Consider the following 19,437-nt stretch of genomic DNA (forward strand, 5'->3'; position numbering starts at 1 on the left):
AGACTACGCCTCCCAGAATACCCCTCGGCGAGCCAGAGGAGGCATTGGCCAATCGGGGCCCTGGCTGGAGATGATTGATGTGCAGCGCGGTGCAATCCGCTGCGCGAGAGAGTCAAAACATGTCCGCCCTCCGGGCGGATTACTGATAGGCAAGCCAGGCAGCCAATAGGAAGCGGCTGCGCTTTGAGCAACGTCTCCTTCGACCACTCGGCGATCGAGCACCGCCAGGCTCGGGCGGGACTCCGTTGTGGTGAGGAGGCGGGGGGGGAGCTGAGGGGAATTTGGTAATGGCGACGGGTTTGGTAAGTGCTACAAAGTTTCCAGCTGCCGCTTTTGGGGGGCTGCGAGACGCCGGTGGGGGACGGACAAGGTCCGCCGGGCTAGAGACGAGCGACGGCGGCCGCGGGCCGAGCCGAGGAGCCCACTGAGTCGCGGCGTTTGGCGGCGGTGGGAGCTCGGACATTGTTTACTGGGCGCCTTCCCTCACCGGCCCGGCGGAGCCGCCACCCTCCCGCACTGCCGGGGTAAGACCCGCGGGAGCGCCGGCCCCCCGTTGGGCCCCTTCAGCTGCAGTGCCAGAGCGCGAAGGCAGCCGAAATAGAGCGGGTGTCCGTCCCCCCCCTTTTCTTTTTCCCCGGGGAGCGCCCGCCTGCCCTGGTCTGTCAGAGCGAGGGCGCTCTGCCCCGCAGGATGCAGGATGCAGGAGGGGGAAAACTTGGAGCCTGGTGAGCCCGGTGGCGGCTCCGCGCGGGAGAGCGACGGCGGGCGGCGGGGTCTGGGGGCGGCCGGGGGTGGGGTGGGAGCAGGCGGGCACCCCCGCCGCCTCCCCCCCGGCTGGGCCGAGCTGTTACGCAGTTGTGAATGAATGGGGCCTTGCGCGCATGCGCGGTGCCGGCAGAAGTTTATAAACAAGGGCCGCGTCCAGGAGGAGGTCACATGACGGGGGGGCGGGGGGGGGGCGCGCGCGGCGGTGGAAGCGCGCTCCCGGGCGCGGCCTCGGCCCAGCTGCGCGCCCGGGGGGAGAGCGGCGGGGGCTGTGGCGGGGGACGGGGCTCCCCTCCGGCCGCCAGCGTCCGCCGCCCGGGGGTCACGTAGTGATGCGTGCTCACGCGCCTTTAATTCTACCGTAAATGTCTTCCTTACGTCATCAAAGCAGTGTTTGTTCTGCGGCGGGCGTGTCCGTGGCGCGGGGAGGGCAGTGCTTCCGCCGCGGCCCTCCCGGGGGACAGACGCTCGGTGCGGCGTGTGTCACGCTCGAGCGTCCTGGCGAAAACAGCGTGAATCACGTCCCGCGCTCCGCCGGGGCCGCGCCTCTGCGGCGTGTCTCTGGCGCGGCTCCGCGGGCCGGAGTGTGGGGCGAGGATCCTCGATCAAAGCAGCTGTGCCAGTAAAGTCCCTGGTGGAGATCCAGTCTTGCCAGTATGTTGTGTTTTGCTTGGAGAAGCCGTTCTCCGTATTAAACTCCATCCAGTGAATGGCTGCAGGCAGGGACCTTGCCTGAGACTCCGGCGGTGGGGTGGGGGATGGAAGGCCAACACCAGAAGGAAAACCACGGGAAGCGTTTCCACCCAGGCATTCCTGCGCAGTGCGGTTTAGGTGAATGCAGCCCAGTTCCTGCAGAACCTCTTTTCAGCCACAGTCTTTATTTACTTTTGTCCAGAATTTATTTTTGTCCCTCAAAAATAGACATGGTTTAGTTAATAAGCTCTTTGTTAGTGCTGCCGTTTGTTGTAGCGTGACAAATTGACTTATTTTAAAGCACAAATTCATAAATAAATTCGTTTAGCCTCTGAAGAAAAATGGCAGTAATTATAGTCCTGTGAAGCATACTTCTGGAAAACATCTGTTGCAACAAGTTTTGAACATGAAGTTGAATTAAAAAAAAAACCCCACAAAATTCCAAGAAAACTTCACAGGCTAATTAATGACCATTCCCCTTAACGTTCCAAAACATTGAAAGGGTAAGGACAAGAGAAGCACATGGTGTCCAAAGCAGGCTTTAATCAAGTAGAATAAAAAAGCTGAAAAGTAAAGTTGGACACTTTTTTTGTTTTTCATTTTAATAATTTTGTTAGAGGATTTTTTTGGCTTTTGAACATCGGTGGCTTTGATTTAGATAAATTCTTGTGACTTGGAAGAACAATTCATTTCTCAAACAAATACCTTTCTTGTCAGACTAGTGTGTTGTATCTGTACCTTATCTCTGACCTTCAGTGTGTTGGGATACCAGGACAAGTACTTTCAGATCTTGGCAGCTAACAGGAAGGAAGGAAAAGGTAACATTCCCAAAGTAAGTTAGCTTGTTCATTTTGGCATGAAAATGGGAAAGGAAGAAAGAAAAAGTAGAGGGAAAAACAAGGCATAAGAGGGGAAAGAGAGGACATAGACAAGCCAGAAAATCAAGGAGTGGCTTTTTGGAGTTGATTACTTGGAGATCATCATTAAGGTCCTGACCTGTACTACTGAGGTCTGATTTTTCTGTTCAGAAATGACTGATCTTTCTGCTCTCATGGTGTTCTTTAATTTTGCTGTCCCTCACGGGTGATAGAGGAATAATTTGCATTAAAGATGCTTTTTAGGGGTGAAATACACATGCCATTGATAGTTATTTGATTGTGTAGTCTCATTTCTCTTACCTTCTGTCTCCACCTCCTTAAAATCGGAGTTACACTGTTGCAGCTTTTGTAGTAGTGCCATGTGAGTGGAATCAAACATCTTTTCATGTTTGGAATGCAAATTTATGTAAGTTTTGCATGTATTTGGATGGTATGGGGATGAGAAGATGAGAAATTTTCTAGTAAAAATTTACTGCTTAGATCAGACCAGTGTGTAATTCAAAGGGTTATGTCTGAGCTGTGTTATGTACAGGACAAGCTGCAAAATGAATGAAACAGATTCATAGAATAGTAAAAACATGGAATGTTGTTAATGTTGGCTGCGTACACACAATACCTTTTAACTGTTTATTAAAATAAAGCTGGGTATTTTTTGTGATTGTTACCAGATGGGTTTTTATGCATTACACTGAGGGAACTTTGAGGATGATAGACCTACTGTTTCATATGAAAATATTAGACAGTTTAAGCTATTTTTCTCTAATGTGGTGTATGATACCTTACTTAGTGGACATGCGTGTAGCAGTCTTTTCAGATTTTCTTTCTTACTAAGCTGGATTTACTGCTCTTTTGTGAGGGACTCATGATTACTTTTTCGATTACACTTCATTAAAGTACAAGGTAATCATGTTATGGTAGCTTTAATTCATCATCCTCTGAAAAAAAACGTAGATAACCAAATTACTAAAGACTGGATAACCTTGTTTTCCAGCCTTTAGAGGCAGTGGTTGTGTAGAATAATCACACAGTCCTCTGACTGCTGAAGATGATTTAAAATATTTGTTTTGATATAGATGTTACAGTATTGGGATTTGGGGAAATGAAACTCCAGTGAAATCTACTAGCAGAAGATTCTTTTTCTATCCACTTACAACACAGTTAAGGATGTTAGCAGTCAGATGTGTCTGAGGTTATACGTAGAGTTGAGATAGCAAGGGATGTGAAGGGCAGTGCAAAAGGCTTCTGTGGATACGCCAGTGGTGAAAGGGCAATTAGGGAACATGTGGGCCTGATGCTGAATAGCATAGGAGACCTAATGTCGGAAGGTTGAGGACGACATCATTGCTCAGTCCTTATTTGCAAGGCCTGTTTCCAGGTTCCTCAAGTCCCCAGGCCTAGCAATGCGCTTTTGACGGAGTGAGGCATTTCTTTGTCTGTGGTTGAGGAAGAGCAAGTTGGGGCAGGCCAGTTCTGTGAGCCGGCCGTGCACGAGTCGGTGAGACCACGGGGCATGTGTCAGGGGGAGCTGGCCGGTGCCATTGTGAGGATGGTCTCCGAAAGGTGGTGGATTTGGTGGCAGGAGGGCTCCCAATAACTAGAAAAAAGAAAATGTCACACCTGTCTTCAAGGAGGAGGATGTAGGGAGATGACAGACAGGTCAGCCTAGCCTTAGCCTTCAGGAAGATTGTGAAGTAGATCCTCCTGACAGCCATTTCCTGGCTCTTGTGATGTAAGAAGGGAACAGTGAGGACGGATTAACCAAAAGCAGATCTCATCTGACCATCTGATTACTTTCTGTGACGGGATGCGTGGCTCAGGGTACCAAGTGAATGTTGTGCTCCTTGACTTGAGTGGTGGTTGAGGAGATGACCCCAGACTCTTGGAGGCAGTAGTCACAGGCTGTGGCAAGGGAAGTTCCAACTGCGTGTAGGGAACAACTCCTTTACAGCAAGAGTGATCACTGGTTCCTGAGAAGCATCAGAGAACCTTCATCCTTCAAGGTACCAGAAATTCAAATGGCCAGGGTCCCAGGCAATCTCATCTGACTTCAGAGCTGGCTCTGCTTTCTGCAGGGATTGTACCAGATTATCTCTAGAGGTCCCTTTCAAGATAAATTATGCTGTGATTGTCAACAGATTATGGAGGATTTAGGGTTCTGGTAATGAAGTAGCCTGTCAGATCTAACGCTTAAACCAGTTTATGTATATACAAATTTTTAACTTCTGTTTCTTTGAAGTCAGATACTTTGGAGCATCCTAACATGGTGTGGGAAGTGAAGACAAATCAAATGCCTAATGCAGTTCAGAAACTCCTTCTGGTAGTGGACAAGAGAACTTCAGGGATGAATGAGTCACTGGAGTTGCTGAAGTGTAATGAAAACCTGCCCTCTTCACCTGGATATGCATCCTGTGATGAACACATGGAACTTGGTAAGTAATGTTACTTTTTCAGGAGAAGCCAAATTCTGAAAGGTTGTTTTAGCTTTGCTGTAGTGAAATTACTGGAAGCTGACTGAAGAAGATTACTGATTTTTAACCTAAGTGGGGCAGGGTATGTGACAGTGAATTGTGATATCTGAAGGTCTTATTTGCAGTTGCTTTTCCCTGTAACCCATTTCCAGTTCTGACACACTGACCTGTTGACTTAAACGTGTTCTTGAACTTAGAGCTACACATTTCTGCTCCTAATCTCCAGAGGAGTTTATTTTGGCACAATAACAAACTGAAAGCTCAAGAGCTCCTCCTAAAGGGGAATTACGCTTTTTTAGATCAGCTGCAAGTAGAGATTCTGGGCTACAGAAATATTTAACTTCAGTTCTTATATATTGGAGAAAGATAGCATGTACCTTAGAAAATATTGATATAATCAATGGAACATTAACACATTTAATTGAAGTCATAGAGTGATTAAGACTAATGATACTTAATTACACGAGAGCATGTAACACAGACTTTTGTTAACAAGCTGGGCTCTCTTCTGCTATCCTATATAACATGTGAAACGTGTAGATGATTGATAGGAATTCACCCCTACCAGGCTGTACACCCAGTTTTCATGACTTCTGAGCTATTTTATTGCAGTTCCCTGGTGGAAGAGTGGAAAACTTTACCTTGTACAGCCCCTGATGCTGATAATTTTTACTGTCAACAACTGCTGGGACAGATTAATTTAGTTGTCTTTTGTTTGGTGTTTTAGTATTTTAGTGAAGTATGTTGCTACTTTTGCATAATTCTGCTGTACAGTTCTGTGTAAACTAGTCAGTCTAGTAAAAACTGTAAAAACATTTTACCAGAACGTTTTTCTCTAGTTACTTAATGTTTTTCTTAAATTGCTTATATAAACGTATAATAGACTTGAGATGTGATTATTTCTGTGACTATTTTGTCAGTATTATGAATTGGGTTTGTGAAATGTTGGTAGCTGTTGTATGAGAAAATAAAATAAGTGACTTAATTGTGGTTCCTTTTTGATTTTTATTTGCAAGATTTGGTGTCAACTGGAATTTATCAGTAGGTATAATTATGGTAATTTGTCCATTTGTTCGTAGATGATCTTCCTGAACTACAGGCTGTGCAGACGGATTCTACCCCACCTGCACTTTTTCAGCTTGGTGCTGATGTTTCACATCAGGAATGTTCAAGGCCTTCGTGGAACCAACATACCTCAAACAGCAATTCAGAAAATGCTTATTCTTGTGAGAATGGGGTGAACTGGTTGACAGAATTGGCAAATATAGCCACAAGTCCTCAGAGTCCTTTGATGCAGTGCTCTTTTTATAACAGGTACTGACATTTGTTTCAATTTTGAGCTTTCAGATTTGTAAATCTCCAGAAACATTTCCTTCACTCTTCACACCCTCTGACTTTGAACTGGAGCCCTTTTCTTGGCCTGTCTGTATAGTAACTTCATGCTTTTGTGGAAGATTGCTCAGGACTCGTTTCAGGAGCCTGTTGCAAAAGCCACTTAATGGCCAGCTGTAAGTGAGGTAGGATGGTGTAAGGACATTGTCTAACCACAGAAGGCTCAGAAATTGTGGGCATTTACCTCATGTGAAGCATACTAAGTAGTGCACTGACTTCCATTTTTTTTAAAAGAGCTAATTGGAAATTTAATGCAATGTATTTTTTTTTTATTGATACTGTTTCAGATTTGTGATCTGTAAATTCCATGAAGCTGTGAGAAACAGTATGGGATCTTAGAAATTTCTGGGTTTCACCTTTTATTCTACAACTTTGGTCTTAATAACAAAATTAAATGCAGTACCGTTAACAGTAATGTAGTTGGGATTTAATCATTATGACAGAGCAGATGTCTGTATGTACTCTTAAGAATGGTGTATTCACTTCAAGATATTTGTAAAAACTTCAGCATTGTGACAAGGAGATTCTGATGTGGAAGTAGTACTGCCGTTGGGATGGTATATAGAAGCTATGCAGGAGTTAGGCTAATTATTCTCTTTGCTTGCGCCCTTTAATCATCCCATTTGAATTTTGGGGTGTGGGAAGTTTATTTGCTATTCAGCTCATGCTAACAGAAATATTTGTTGAATAAAAGTATTTTAGAGTAATGACTGTTAAGTCTTGTGTTGCCTTAATCTGAGAGATTTTCAAATATATTTTTCCATTGTAGATCATCTCCTGTTCACATAATAGCTACAAGCAAAAGTTTACATTCCTATGCACGTCCTCCACCAGGATCCTCAAAGAATGATCCTAACTTCTCCAAGAATGCTTTGGATGAAACACCAGTCAGACATGAAAGGGTGAGTTATTCTGAAACGTTTCTAAAATAAATAAAGATGCATGAGTAATGGTTTAAGCTTTTTGAAAAGAGAAACTAGTTTTTTTAAAAAATCTGTTTAGTTCTAATACTATTTCTATTTAAGCTGGATTTTCTGTAACTTATCTGTTTACCAAACACAGTAGGCTTGTAGGGCTACATCGTAGAGTCCACATTTTTGTGAAGAGATCGCCTTGTAAGAAAGCTCTGCTTTGGTATGAACTTGTTTGCTCTCTTGCAAAGGAAATACAGAACCATCTCCTTTTAGAGCACAAAACCTATCAGTCCTGCTTCTCCCTTTCCTGTGTATTAGTTTGTATCTGAAACTTGTCTGTTAAAAATAGTTTTTCTGAGTGATTTATGTAGAACTGACTTGACCCTACAGCTTTCCAGTAATTTGACCATGGAATAATGTGTACTTTGAGTGGTTCTGTGCATGACCAAGGAATGATAGCTTGTAAAATGCTCGTATCTAAACATAAGATACTCCATAGATGCACAAATAAATCTCAGAGAAAGAGACCTAGAAATTTCAGGATGGCACATTTCAAGAAAAGGAGATTAAAAACTCCATTCACATTTACTGCATTCCTTGAATCTTTGTTTCCATGTTGCATTCCTATTAGTATTTAAGGCAAAATGATGACACAGATGCAAATTAGAGAATGTGTCTAAAGACATGTAAGACCAGCCCTAAAATCTTCCACAGTGAAATACCAACAGCATTTTGCTTTTTTTGATAGGTGAATAGTGAATCAGAATCTGGCATTTTCTGCATGTCATCACTTTCAGATGATGATGATTTAGGATGGTGCCATTCCTGGCCCTCAACTGTTTGGCATTGTTTTCTAAAAGGTAAAATAGTCATGCATCATTGAATAAGTATTTGTTTTGTCTTGTCTTTTTTTTTGTAACACAGACTTTTTTACATAACGCTGATTTTTTTTTTCTTGAAAAAAATCTATTAGGCTCTCGTTTGTGCTTTCACAAAGGACGTAATAAAGAATGGCAGGATGTTGAAGATTTTGCAAGATCTCAAAGCTGTGGAAAAGAGGAAAATCTCGCAGTGAATCCTTACAAGGTAGCTGTTAGTTCTAATAAATTCGTTTCAATACTAGTAGCACGATATTTAGTTTCGTACACTATCCCTGTGCCCTTAATTAGAGTCTCAGGAAGACACTAGGTTTATGCTGAACTTGTTTCGAGCTGATCACTGTACTGTTTGGATATCTTGCTATGAAGCAATTGAACTAGGTAATTTTGAATGTTGTGTCGTCTTTGTTTATTTGTAGTGAAAGCCCTTAGAATGTTGGTATTTTTTAGCATAAGGTAAGGGGATGAATATACACCTATAGTGTACAAAAGTATACGCTTTTCTTGGGGGAAAAACTTTGAACTGTATGTCTGTGTGTAGGGCTACGGTTCCGATGGTTTGAAGTTGATTTCTCATGAAGAAAGCGTTTCCTTTGGTGAGTCAGTGCTGAAGCTGACTTTTGATCCTGGCACAGTGGAAGATGGCTTGCTTACAGTAGAATGCAGACTCGATCATCCTTTTTATGTTAAAAATAAAGGTACGAAATACTACAAATACTACAAGTATACTTGATTGTATATTAAAATGTTCTTAGAAAGTGGTTGCAGATAAAAGCAGTGTTGTAGAATCAATTGTCTTTGTAAAGAAATGCAGAATTTGAATGAACCAAACTGTAAAGCTACAGAAATACTGCATATCTTTTAAGGAAAGGTTTGATCAATTATATAAATGGAGCTCGGGAAAACAGAAATTTGGGGGGGAGAAGGGAAAGCTACAAATAAGGGAGGCTTTTCTCACTTGCTAACCATGGAACTTCTGATGAAAGTTTCCAGGTTTTCATTACTTCTTTTACTAGAACGAGATTTTACTTGAGGTAAAAATAAACTGTTTGCAGTAAGAACTCCCTGAGTAAGTGTTTCTGATTTTTCTTTTGGGTGAAAGAAACTACATGAGAACGTTTTTATAAAATTATATCATTTAGAGATATAGGATTGCTCCAGTTAAGAACTAGAGAGATTGTCTGGCCGTTTGTCTAATTTAACTCTTTACCACTTCAGGTTGGTCATCTTTTTATCCAAGCTTGACTGTGGTACAGCATGGCATTCCATGCTGTGAAATGCATCTTGGAGATCTGTGTCTACCTCCTGGACACCCTGATGCCATTAACTTTGATGATTCAGGTGTTTTTGATACATTTAAAAGGTAATTTTTGGATAAAGTGGCCTCAGTGGTTTTTGTATTTAATGAGTAGGCACCTTAAGTCTACAAGAATTTGAAGCATTATGTAGAGCAAAGAGAGAATACTTCTGGTACTACAAGATAAATGAGACGGAGAAGGAAGCCTGAGTACTAGGAAAGCTGTGTAATTGTGTGCTCTGCTAAACTGCAAAGTAATATCTTGGAGTGAAATAACTTTTCAGCCCCTGTTTATGATAGTTTAAACCAGATTAGATAAAGGAGAAAAAAATATATATTATCTCTATAAATTCTTCAAGTAAAGTGGGTTATGTTTGAAAAACCTAGTACTGTTTTCCCACAGTAGTATGCCTGCCAGCTATTAATGTGTGCTTCTTATGCAGCTATGTATCTGAATTATCTGAGTAGTTTCCTAGTAACTAATGCATGTGCTGTGGCTTTAGAATACAGTACTTTCATAATTTGTTCTTATTATTTTTGTATATTCTGCTTTCTGTGATTCTTTTCTAATATATCAAACTTACCAAACTTAAAAGTTTGATTAACTCTGAGCTTTGTCTTGCTTTGAACAAGAGATTGAACCAGATAACCTTTAGAGGTCCTGCCCAGCATAAATTATTCTAAGGAAATGGTATTAGTCATAAATATTTTTCCATACTGTTTTGAGATTCCTAGGTTTAGTGGAACCCATCTTCTCTGATGATGTTAGCACCTTTTTAGCATCTGTTTTAAGTTGTTTTTTTTTGTATTTTTTTACAATAGAAAAAGGAATTTAAAATGTTGTTTGCAGTTCAAGCCCTAGGAGCTCTTGTATGTTTTCAGTCTGGGATAGAGAGGGAGTTCCATGTACTTGTCTTCACTCAGTTGCTGTCTGGGTTTTTTTTCTTCTTGTTAACTCCTATTCTTAAGTGCCTATGTAGAGAGCTGTTGGACTGATTATATTTACATCTCAGTGAAGAAAGGGGACTTGTGGCTCCTTAGGCATCCTGCAGAACAGATGAATACTGCCTGGACACTTCAAATTCCTTGTCTCTTTCTGGGCAGAAGGGAGTAAGTCACTGAGAAAGGAGCATGCAGCAGCAGCTGTAGTTAACAGAAGAATTATAAAACAAAATCCTTTTGCTCTGTTATGGGAGGGATATTAGGAACAGGAAGGATGCTGGACTGTTTGTAGAACAGAGAGGTCCTTTTTCATTAACTTGTGAATTTGCCTGCAAGGTTGTTGGCATTATCTCTTCTTTGTTGCTATTTACTTTTGTAAGGGATTTAGTGACAACCCTTGAGGCTTCAACGTTGCTTTTGGTTCCGTCCCACAGAAAGGAGCTGCTTGTGCGGATGGGTGCCGGACTACCACTTGCAGCCTTTACTTGCTAGTAGTTCTACTTCGTGTTTGCAAAAAAGCTCTTCAAAGCCCCTATTTTTGCCATAAATTATGCAGCTATAGCCACATTGAGCAGTGGATGAGAGGAGCTTTAGAGATGTATACATTTTATGTTTATTTTGTGGTGGTAACTTAATGTTTCAGATTTATGGTCAAGTAGCACCTTTACAAGTGTATTTTCCACATGGAACATGCTGAAAGTGCTATAGGCTCTGGTTCCCAGGCTGATCTGCACATACTTGGAGATGATAACAGTCAGTCTGTGGAATTAAACTTCTTCTGTAGTTCTTACAGGTTAATTGTGGTTGTTGATCAACAACAAATTACCACAGTTTATATTATTTGGAGGTCTAAACTGTATAGAAACAACTCACCCAAGCTGTTGAAATATGGAGGAATCTTACATTTTTGTCACTAGAGGGCAGACGTCTGTCAGCTTTGAATCAAATAGTAATCAACGTCATGGGTCTTGAAACTTTATTTAATCTCAGTGGAAGGTTTTTCTGTGAAATAGTACGTATTTAACTGCCTAGAGAAGTTATTTATACAATAGGATATCTAATATAATTTATTTTAATGTAAAGATGTCATATTTGTTATCAGTATATATTTGCAAGTGAACTCAATGCTTATTCTTTCCCACATCGGTTGTCCATTTCAGTATCTATCATTCACTAACCAGATTTGGGTTATGGTAAGGACAGAAGCAGAAAGAAGCTTATTTCAAAAGAGGATGAAGACAGTGTATAAATTAATGGATACACAGCTGGAGAGTTGATAGTACACAGCAGCTCTTGCAAAGTCGCAATCCACTGTCAAATTGGAAAATACTATTAATTCATCTGCCAGACTCTCTTTTTCATTGACATCTGCATCAAGCACAATTTCATTATGTCACACAAAGAGACCAGCATACTAGAAATGTGATACAGGTGAAGAGCACGCAGCTATTTAGGGATTTTACATGAAAATTACTTGATTGTTTTATGCTGTGTCTTTTTCTTGCAGTTACGATTTTACACCAATGGATTCCTCTGCAGTTTACGTGCTAAGCAGCATGGCTCGCCAGCGTCGCGCGTCTCTGTCGTGTGGAGGATCAAACAATCAAGATGCTGAGAGATCAGAGTGCAGTAGTAAAAACTGTGCATCTACTGCATCGTCACATCTTTCCTCCAGTTCTTTGTACAGCAAAGCTGGCAAAAGCCACAGCTCAGGGACTGCAAGTACTGTGAGTGCCACTTCTCCAAACAAGTGCAAAAGACCAATGAATGCCTTCATGCTTTTTGCCAAAAAATACAGAGTGGAATATACTCAGATGTATCCAGGGAAAGACAACAGGTAATGGTAGAACATTGTAGTTTTGTTATTGCTGGTGAGCTGGCAGAATATCCGTGTCCTACCTTTAATTTTAGGTGGACTGAGTTTTGCATTTGAAATAAAATGTGTATGTATTGTTTTAAGAACAAGTTTTGAAAGATGTTGACACAAAGCTTAATTTTTGGGCGGACTTTAAACATTTACAATACTCAGTAAATTTGACACAAGCCATTTTTGGCAAACTTATCTTCTGAGAAAGCATTTGGGTGAAGCAACTGATGTATGTATGTATGTATGTGCACGGGCAGAGTCACAAATACACGAGAGTCTTTGTTTACATTACTGAGAAATGTTCGTGGGGAAGAAGTACCAGGCTCTCTGCTCATGTGTGGTAATGGAAAAAGGGAATTTCTAGTTCTTCTAAGTAAATCCTGACATAATATTCCAAATTATTAAGTGCAGTTACCGTTTAATGTTGTCAGTCTGTATATCATATTGAATAATGGAGTACTGATTGTGAGGATATCTGAAGGATCTTAATCCAAACAGGACATTACCAAATTTTGCTTGTCCTAAAGGCATTCAGCTATCTGTTGAAACTTGCAGGAAGAGTTGTATGACCATGTGTTTGGGGGAGGGGTCGTTGTTGGTTTGTTCTTTGGTTTTTATCTACATGCATGTTCAGGTCTAAACATTTTTTTTATAAAGATGTCCATTACATGTGTTTTAAGTAATATTCTGTGCTAATTTTTCATCTGTAAATACAAACTAAAACATACAAACGTGCACTGATCTTATAATCAGAATTTTTATGTATATAACATTATGAACACTGTTGCTGTAAAAATTACATTGCCACATGCAAATTCTAGTACTAAATCTGGTAAAAACTAAAGGTGACAGGGCTATGAGTGGGTTTGGGCTATTTTATAATGTTCTAGTAAGAAGCTGGTAAATGATACTGAGAAGTAAAACCCTTTCATACAAACGACCCATCCTTAAATCCCAGCCAGTCTTGTGTGTCCTGGCAATGGTTTTCTGCAGTGTATAGTAATTTCAGTGAAGCAGATCTGCTGCCTTCAAATTCCTTGCAACTATCAGTGAGAAATCAAACAGAACGTCAGCTAGGACAGTTTATGATTGTTTTTAATTTAAAATGCTTATTTCAAATGGATGCAGTGAACTGGAGCTGCAGCTGGATGGATATGAAAACAAGTGGAGTATTTCACTGAGCAGATTTACCTTGAAAGCGATGACAAAGTTACAAGTGAGCTTCGGAGTGCACTGCTCGCTGTCCCATTTGGAAGGCAGTGCATTTGGATGCAGTTTCTTGGCATCCATAAAATACAGTACAGAAGAAATCATAGAGTTAGTGGTCATTGTCTTTGTAGACATTCAGCTACTGTTGCTTAGGTGTTGCTGGGGCATTGGTTAGTTTAGCTGTTGGGAGGCCACTCACATGTTTTTTAAACGTAAGCATGTGTCGTTTTCAGATGACCGAGTAGATCTCAACCGTTGGTTACGTGTAGTACTCATTTCTGTATACTGGAGTTTTGTGTTTGCTGCAGTTACTTTATTTTTCTTACATGCAGGAAAGGACAGAACTGGGGGTATTCTGAGTTAAATGGTCTGTTCTGAGACAAAGTAGCTCAAGCCATGTCAACAAGATAGTGAGCTGTAAACATTCAAAACACAAGTCAACCTTGACATGATACTTACAAATACTGTGGAGCGTAAGACCGTACTTGAGAAACTGGTGTTAGGGCAGCGCTTGTTTCTTTTCTGGAGGTTCTCACTGTAACCGTCGTTGGACTTGATAGTACGTTCAGAAATACTCGAATAATTTGAGTAGTGCATGTTCTAAAGATGAAGAAAATTACCTAAACTATTAACAGCATTTGTTCATGCTGAACATAATTACTGAGTAAACTTGAGGCATTCTCAACTACCATTTGACAATTTCTTTTGAATTAACTGCAGTATAAGGGATTACATCCTGCACACTAGTCTGTTGCTAAAATGTTGTCAGGTTTTTCACCAGTGTTTTAAGAGGACAAAGGCAATGTACAGAGCACTGCAAAGTTGTGAAGAGGTGAAGGGCACCTAAGGCAGTGATGCACTAGGGTCAGTTTCTTCTTACTTGTTTCTGGTCAGGAGAAGTAGGTCTCTGTTATGTCAGGGAGTTTCTCTGTACAATGTCTTTTTTCCGTCTCTGGTTGACTCAGAAATATTTCCTTGAGAAATGGAGCTTTTGTCTTTGCCTTAGGTTTTTCAAGCTTTTTGAAATATTCAGATCTGTACTCAGTTGCAGTGCCTCAGTGCAGTTTTTTCTCTGGAAGTATAAAATACACACACATTTTTGCATTTGAAATACAAAGATTTCATAGTACATTTTTATTTGGAAATGCAGTGGCTTTTTCAGCAAACCTGCTCTCTCTGTGCCACCGTGTTCTTTCCTGGCAGTATGAGTGACCCAGTACAAACTGTTGACCAAAACCAGACACGTTTCTGGTGCTGTTCGTTTGCCTCTGGGTACTGCCAAAACATGAAAAATCTGCTGATTAAACTGGCATGTGTTTACTTCTGATGACAGACCAAAGATACCGGTTATTAATTTGGATAGAAAACCAGAAATTCCATTGGCAAAGAGACAGGCTGTGCAAATGGATTTGATGTTGATGGGGTTTGGTTGCAACTTGAGGAGTTTGCTCTAAGGAGCCACCAGAGCACGTGACAGCACAGGCTTAACAGCAGCCCCGGTGGAGATCCTTCTGTGCTGAGTGCTCGGCAGCTCCTGGAAGCCTGAACGGTACTACGCCATCTTGCAGGATTAAAATCCATTTTCTTGTTGGTATGGTGCAGAAAAGCCTTCAGAATTGCTGTCTGTGAAATGCTATGGAAATGGTTGATGACATTCTGCTGTCCTTGATTCTGTTAGAACGTCTGTGAGAGCTTTGCTGCCAGCAAGGAACTTCTTAGTGTGATAAAGCAGAGTACTCAGTTGTATACGCCTTTTTCGTAAAGATGGTCATAGATCTTTCATCACTGTAATCTGAAGCCAAAGCATACCTACTCAGTGGTTTAGTAATTGTCACTGATAAAAGGGCTGCTGTTCAGAGATTTTCATTCAGCTAAAGGATGGGGTGAAAGCGTTAATGGAGTATTGATCCAACATTTGGGAGTGCAGTTAAGCAACATGGCATGATAATACGGGGAAATACTGTCCAAAAGACATTGAGTTTATAAGAAGCAGGAAGAGCAATTCATTCAGCTTCTGGAAATAATGATAGGTGTGTTAGAACAAACGGTTCCTTGTGCATAGGAACGGGAACTTACCAGTATGTTCCACCCACTCATGTTCTCCCCAGTGTGGATTAAAGCTACACACATCTATTAAATAGACATGGGGTTTACAGTTAATCAAATATTTGCTTGGCTGAGGTCATATTCAGATCCTTGCCCTAATTATTAGAGAACATATTTTCAGCAAATCTGTCATATGATCTTCTAGTATGAAAGTGGAGCAAAACAAATGTGAGTTACCATTTGGTGGTGGTTTTTTACATCTCTATTTTGCTGCTTTATGCAAGTTGGTGCCTGTTGAAATGTGCACCCTTCGAAATGTTTGAATGTGCATTGACCCATGCTCAGCTAACACAGAAGTGTCAGCTGTTTAACTGTTAAAAGAAGTATGAGAAGATAATCAGAATTGTTTGAAAAAGTCTTTTTAAAGATACAGTTTATTTCTTCTGTGTGTGTTTTTTTTCCACAATTGTCTTTTTTAAGGTGCTGAGTTAAAAATGAAAAATAACAGTATTTCTTAACACCTTGTCCTGACCGTATTGTAAACGTTTATCTTGCAGAGCCATAAGTGTGATACTTGGTGACAGGTGGAAGAAAATGAAAAATGAAGAACGACGGATGTACACACTAGAAGCCAAGGCCTTGGCAGAAGAACAGAAACGTTTAAATCCCGATTGTTGGAAACGAAAACGAACAAATTCTGTATGTTTGTGAAGCAGTCTTTTTCATTATGCAGTTAAATGTGTTCATACAGTAGCTGCAGTGGTTTTTGTTCACGATACGCTGTGCTGTCTTCTTTTATGGTAGCCCAAACGTTCATTTTCCTCTCCTGTTTTGGGTAACCTGCTGTTGGACAGTTGGCAGGAGACAATCAGGAGAGGGGCTGTCTCTGAATGTTTTATGAGAGTTCCGTGAATTCTGTTGGACTGAAAGTGAGTGTGCTTGTGAAACACAGAGGAAGGGCATGTGACCTTGTGTTTGAAATAACAGAGTTTGTAAGATTGTACCTAAATTACATCTGTCCATTCCCCTCAAAAACACCTAAATGTTCACAAAATTATAGAATCTTTCTCTGTTGTGATTCAGTCAGGCTTTTTCTTCAGTAAAAGCTTTTTCTTTACAATTTTCTGTTCTTTTTTTACTTGTAATTTATGTCAGGATATATGAAGTTTTGAGGTAGCAAATTAATTTTTTCCCCATTAATCCCTTTCATTTATTACTCTTTTAATTGTAAAATAAATAAAATAGATAACACTTCTTCTGTAGGGAAATAAATCGTTTTCCACTATGTAGAAGGCCATCAATTTAAGAGTGCAGCAGTGTATTAGTAGGTGGTAGAAGTATTAGGTAAGATAAGAGCTTTCAAGCTAATACATCAATCATGTAAAGAGAAGATCAAAAAAAGGAGGTTCTGCCAACCTGCATGTTCAGCTAGAAGAGTAGGTTGGAAGGAAAGATCCACTGAGACACACAGAATGCTTGGTCCCTTCATCAGCCATTTTATGCCTGGGTAGGAGCATCAAGTGTGGTGTGGGCTTCACAGGTTTAAGATTCCATCCTTTCATGTGTAGATGAGGTTGCTTTCTCAAGAGCATGTCGCCTCAAGACTGAATAAGAAATGCTCCAACACTGAGTTGCTGCTTATTGCTGTACGTGCTTGGTGCCGAGTGTTCAGTCCCTTGCGGCAGAAGGTTTCACCAAATCCCAGCTGCTGGGAACAAGCTGTTTTTCTGTTCACTGTCTTCTATTTTAATCAACAGTGACAGCTTTTGTTAGACTTCCTTGTGGGTTTAGTTAAAATAATACTATTTATTTATTCTGCTTTTACTCTACTGCAGTCTTGGGCATTGGATGGTGAGACCAAGTTCCCTTCACATGTGCACCTGTGAGCTTCAAAGAAAGTGAGGGTGTTTGTGTATAACTGAGAGGAATGGGTTGGCCTTAGTAAGAAGGATGGATTTCTTACCCTACCTCATAGTAGGACTTTGCTTGGTTTTTTAGGATCTCCAGGGCAAGGAAACAGTATCTGTAGAACCTGTTACCTCAGTGTCACAGCAGGCAATAACTTTTTAAAATTGTTTTACTTCAGCGAACTAAGAATTCTGTTCACAGCTTGGTACCTTATCAAGTAATGATGGTGGACTCTAGGCTGTGACAAAGAAGTCTTACAGAATCGTAGAATCATTAACGTTGGAAAGGACCAATAAGATTGTCAAGTCCAACCGTCAACCCAATACCACTGTGCTCGCTAAACCATGTCCTGAAGTGCTACATCTACACATTTTTTGAACACTTCCAGGCATGGTGACACCACCACTTCCCTGGGCAACCTGTTCCAATGTTTGACCACTCCTCCAGTAAAGAAATTTTTCCTAATATCTAATCTGAACCTCCCCTGACACAATTCAAGGGCATTTCCTCTCATGCTGTCGCTAGCTGCCTGGGAGAAGAGACCAACACCCACCTCGCTACAACTTCCTTTCAGGTGGTTGTAGAGAGCGATAAGGTCTCCCCTCAGCCTCCTTCTGTCCAGGCTAAACAACCCCAGTTCCCTCAGCCACTCCTCATAAGACTTGCGCTCTAGACCCTTCATCAGCTCTGTTGCCTTTCTCTGGATGTGCTCCAGCACCTTTATGTCTTTATTGTAGTGAGGGGCCCAAACTGAACACAGTGTCCGAGGTGCAGCCTCACCAGTGCCGAGTGGCATGAGGGGGACACAAGGGTGACGAGTCTTGATGGTCATTTGATGATCAGGGGATAAAATAATCATCTGGTGTGGCCTTTTGTTTTCTTCTGAATAACTGACCCATGATTACAAGTACTCATGGCTTTCAAAGCAAGAGTTTGCTGGCTTTAAGATAACTACTTCCCCTTGGCTCGGTAACCACTAACCTGGTTTTCTCTTCTCTTTTCTCAGGGCTCACAACAGCATTAAGCCAGAATTTTCCTGTTGACTCTGTATTAGAAAATGGCTGTTGCTTGATGGCAAGAAGATGCAAGGTCAAGGTCTTACTATTTGTTCTGACTTTGTGTGACCATAAAATACTGGCACCATCAAGTCGGAAATGATTAATATGAGTGCAGATTTGCTTTTTACAATAGAACATTAAGTAAGCTAAAACTATCAACATTTTAAACCAAATTGCCTTATTTTTCTTCCAAACTTCATATATGTATCAGGTAATATAGGCTTGAAAATGGATATCCTGTGGTGCTAAAGTACTTTAGAAAGAGGCGAAGGAGATGTGTATAAATGTTTATTTTTAAAAGAAAATGTACAAAAAGGGGAATTTTAAAATATGTAACAGCTGTTTATATACATTGATTCTTATTGCTGATTAATATGTATTGCACAACCATATTATTAATTACGATTCTGGGGCCTGGGATTTTCTGAAATGGCAAAACGTATTATCAGCCTGGAGCTTCCCAGCCTGCCCGGATGCCAACAACTTCCCGGAACATGGCATAAATGGAGTGCGTAGTGTGATGTAGCACGGGAGCTGCTTCTTGGGTTGCCACGTATAAAATTTATATCCACAAGCGAGATGTTTTTGCACCAGCTGGCAGTAGTGGGAGTTGTTATTTCCAGTGGAAACAATGGCCCAGGCCAGGATGAAACTAATATAAGTAGCGTTATCTCAAGAAAAATGGTGCTCTTGATATTGTCACCATCATAGTTTTAACTCTGTGTTTTGTCTTTGCCACATATTCTACAATATTTTATTTTGCCATAAGACATTTTTATGGTGGGGGCAAACTTTGCACTTAACTATACGTGCAACACTTGCACTTTACTTTTTTTTTCCTCCAGCTGTCTAAAATTAGAGCAGCTGCGTTAGAATTACAATTGCTTCTGCTGTGAACTTCTACAATCATGGCTTTTCATGTACTAAACAGCTGCGTGTTTTTTTTTTTTTTTTTTTTAAGAATCACAACTGTAAATTTCAGTTTATGACACATGTCTACATGATGTTGCCCCTAAGATTTTTGCACACTATATTCTTGTATATTATTTCAAATAAACCCATTAAAATTCGGTGTGGTGTATTTCATAAAAAGGAGACGACTAATCATGAAGCCAGCCCCGC

At 40.8% G+C, this 19,437-nt stretch overlaps 1 protein-coding gene across 2 annotated transcripts; it reads left to right on the forward strand.

Moving 5' to 3' along the window:
* The first annotated feature begins 212 nt into the window (after nt 1-212).
* Nucleotides 213-19,385, forward strand: HBP1 (HMG-box transcription factor 1). Of its 2 annotated transcripts, none has more exons than XM_086610202.1 (11): nt 213-250; nt 4,573-4,765; nt 5,884-6,118; nt 6,966-7,098; nt 7,859-7,970; nt 8,084-8,196; nt 8,530-8,686; nt 9,207-9,351; nt 11,735-12,064; nt 15,907-16,048; nt 18,264-19,385. In XM_086610202.1, the coding sequence occupies exons 2-11, from the start codon at nt 4,597-4,599 to the stop codon at nt 18,279-18,281; spliced, it is 1,554 nt and encodes a 517-aa protein (XP_086466328.1). In that variant the 5' UTR covers nt 213-250; nt 4,573-4,596; the 3' UTR covers nt 18,282-19,385. The 2 variants fall into 2 exon arrangements, with proteins under 2 accessions (XP_086466328.1, XP_086466327.1); XM_086610201.1 differs by lacking the exon at nt 213-250 and adding an exon at nt 259-302.
* The last annotated feature ends 52 nt before the right edge of the window (nt 19,386-19,437 follow it).

Source organism: Tauraco erythrolophus, chromosome 4 (genome assembly GCF_009769465.1).
Source record: "Tauraco erythrolophus isolate bTauEry1 chromosome 4, bTauEry1.pri, whole genome shotgun sequence".
Lineage (NCBI taxonomy): Eukaryota > Metazoa > Chordata > Aves > Musophagiformes > Musophagidae > Tauraco > Tauraco erythrolophus.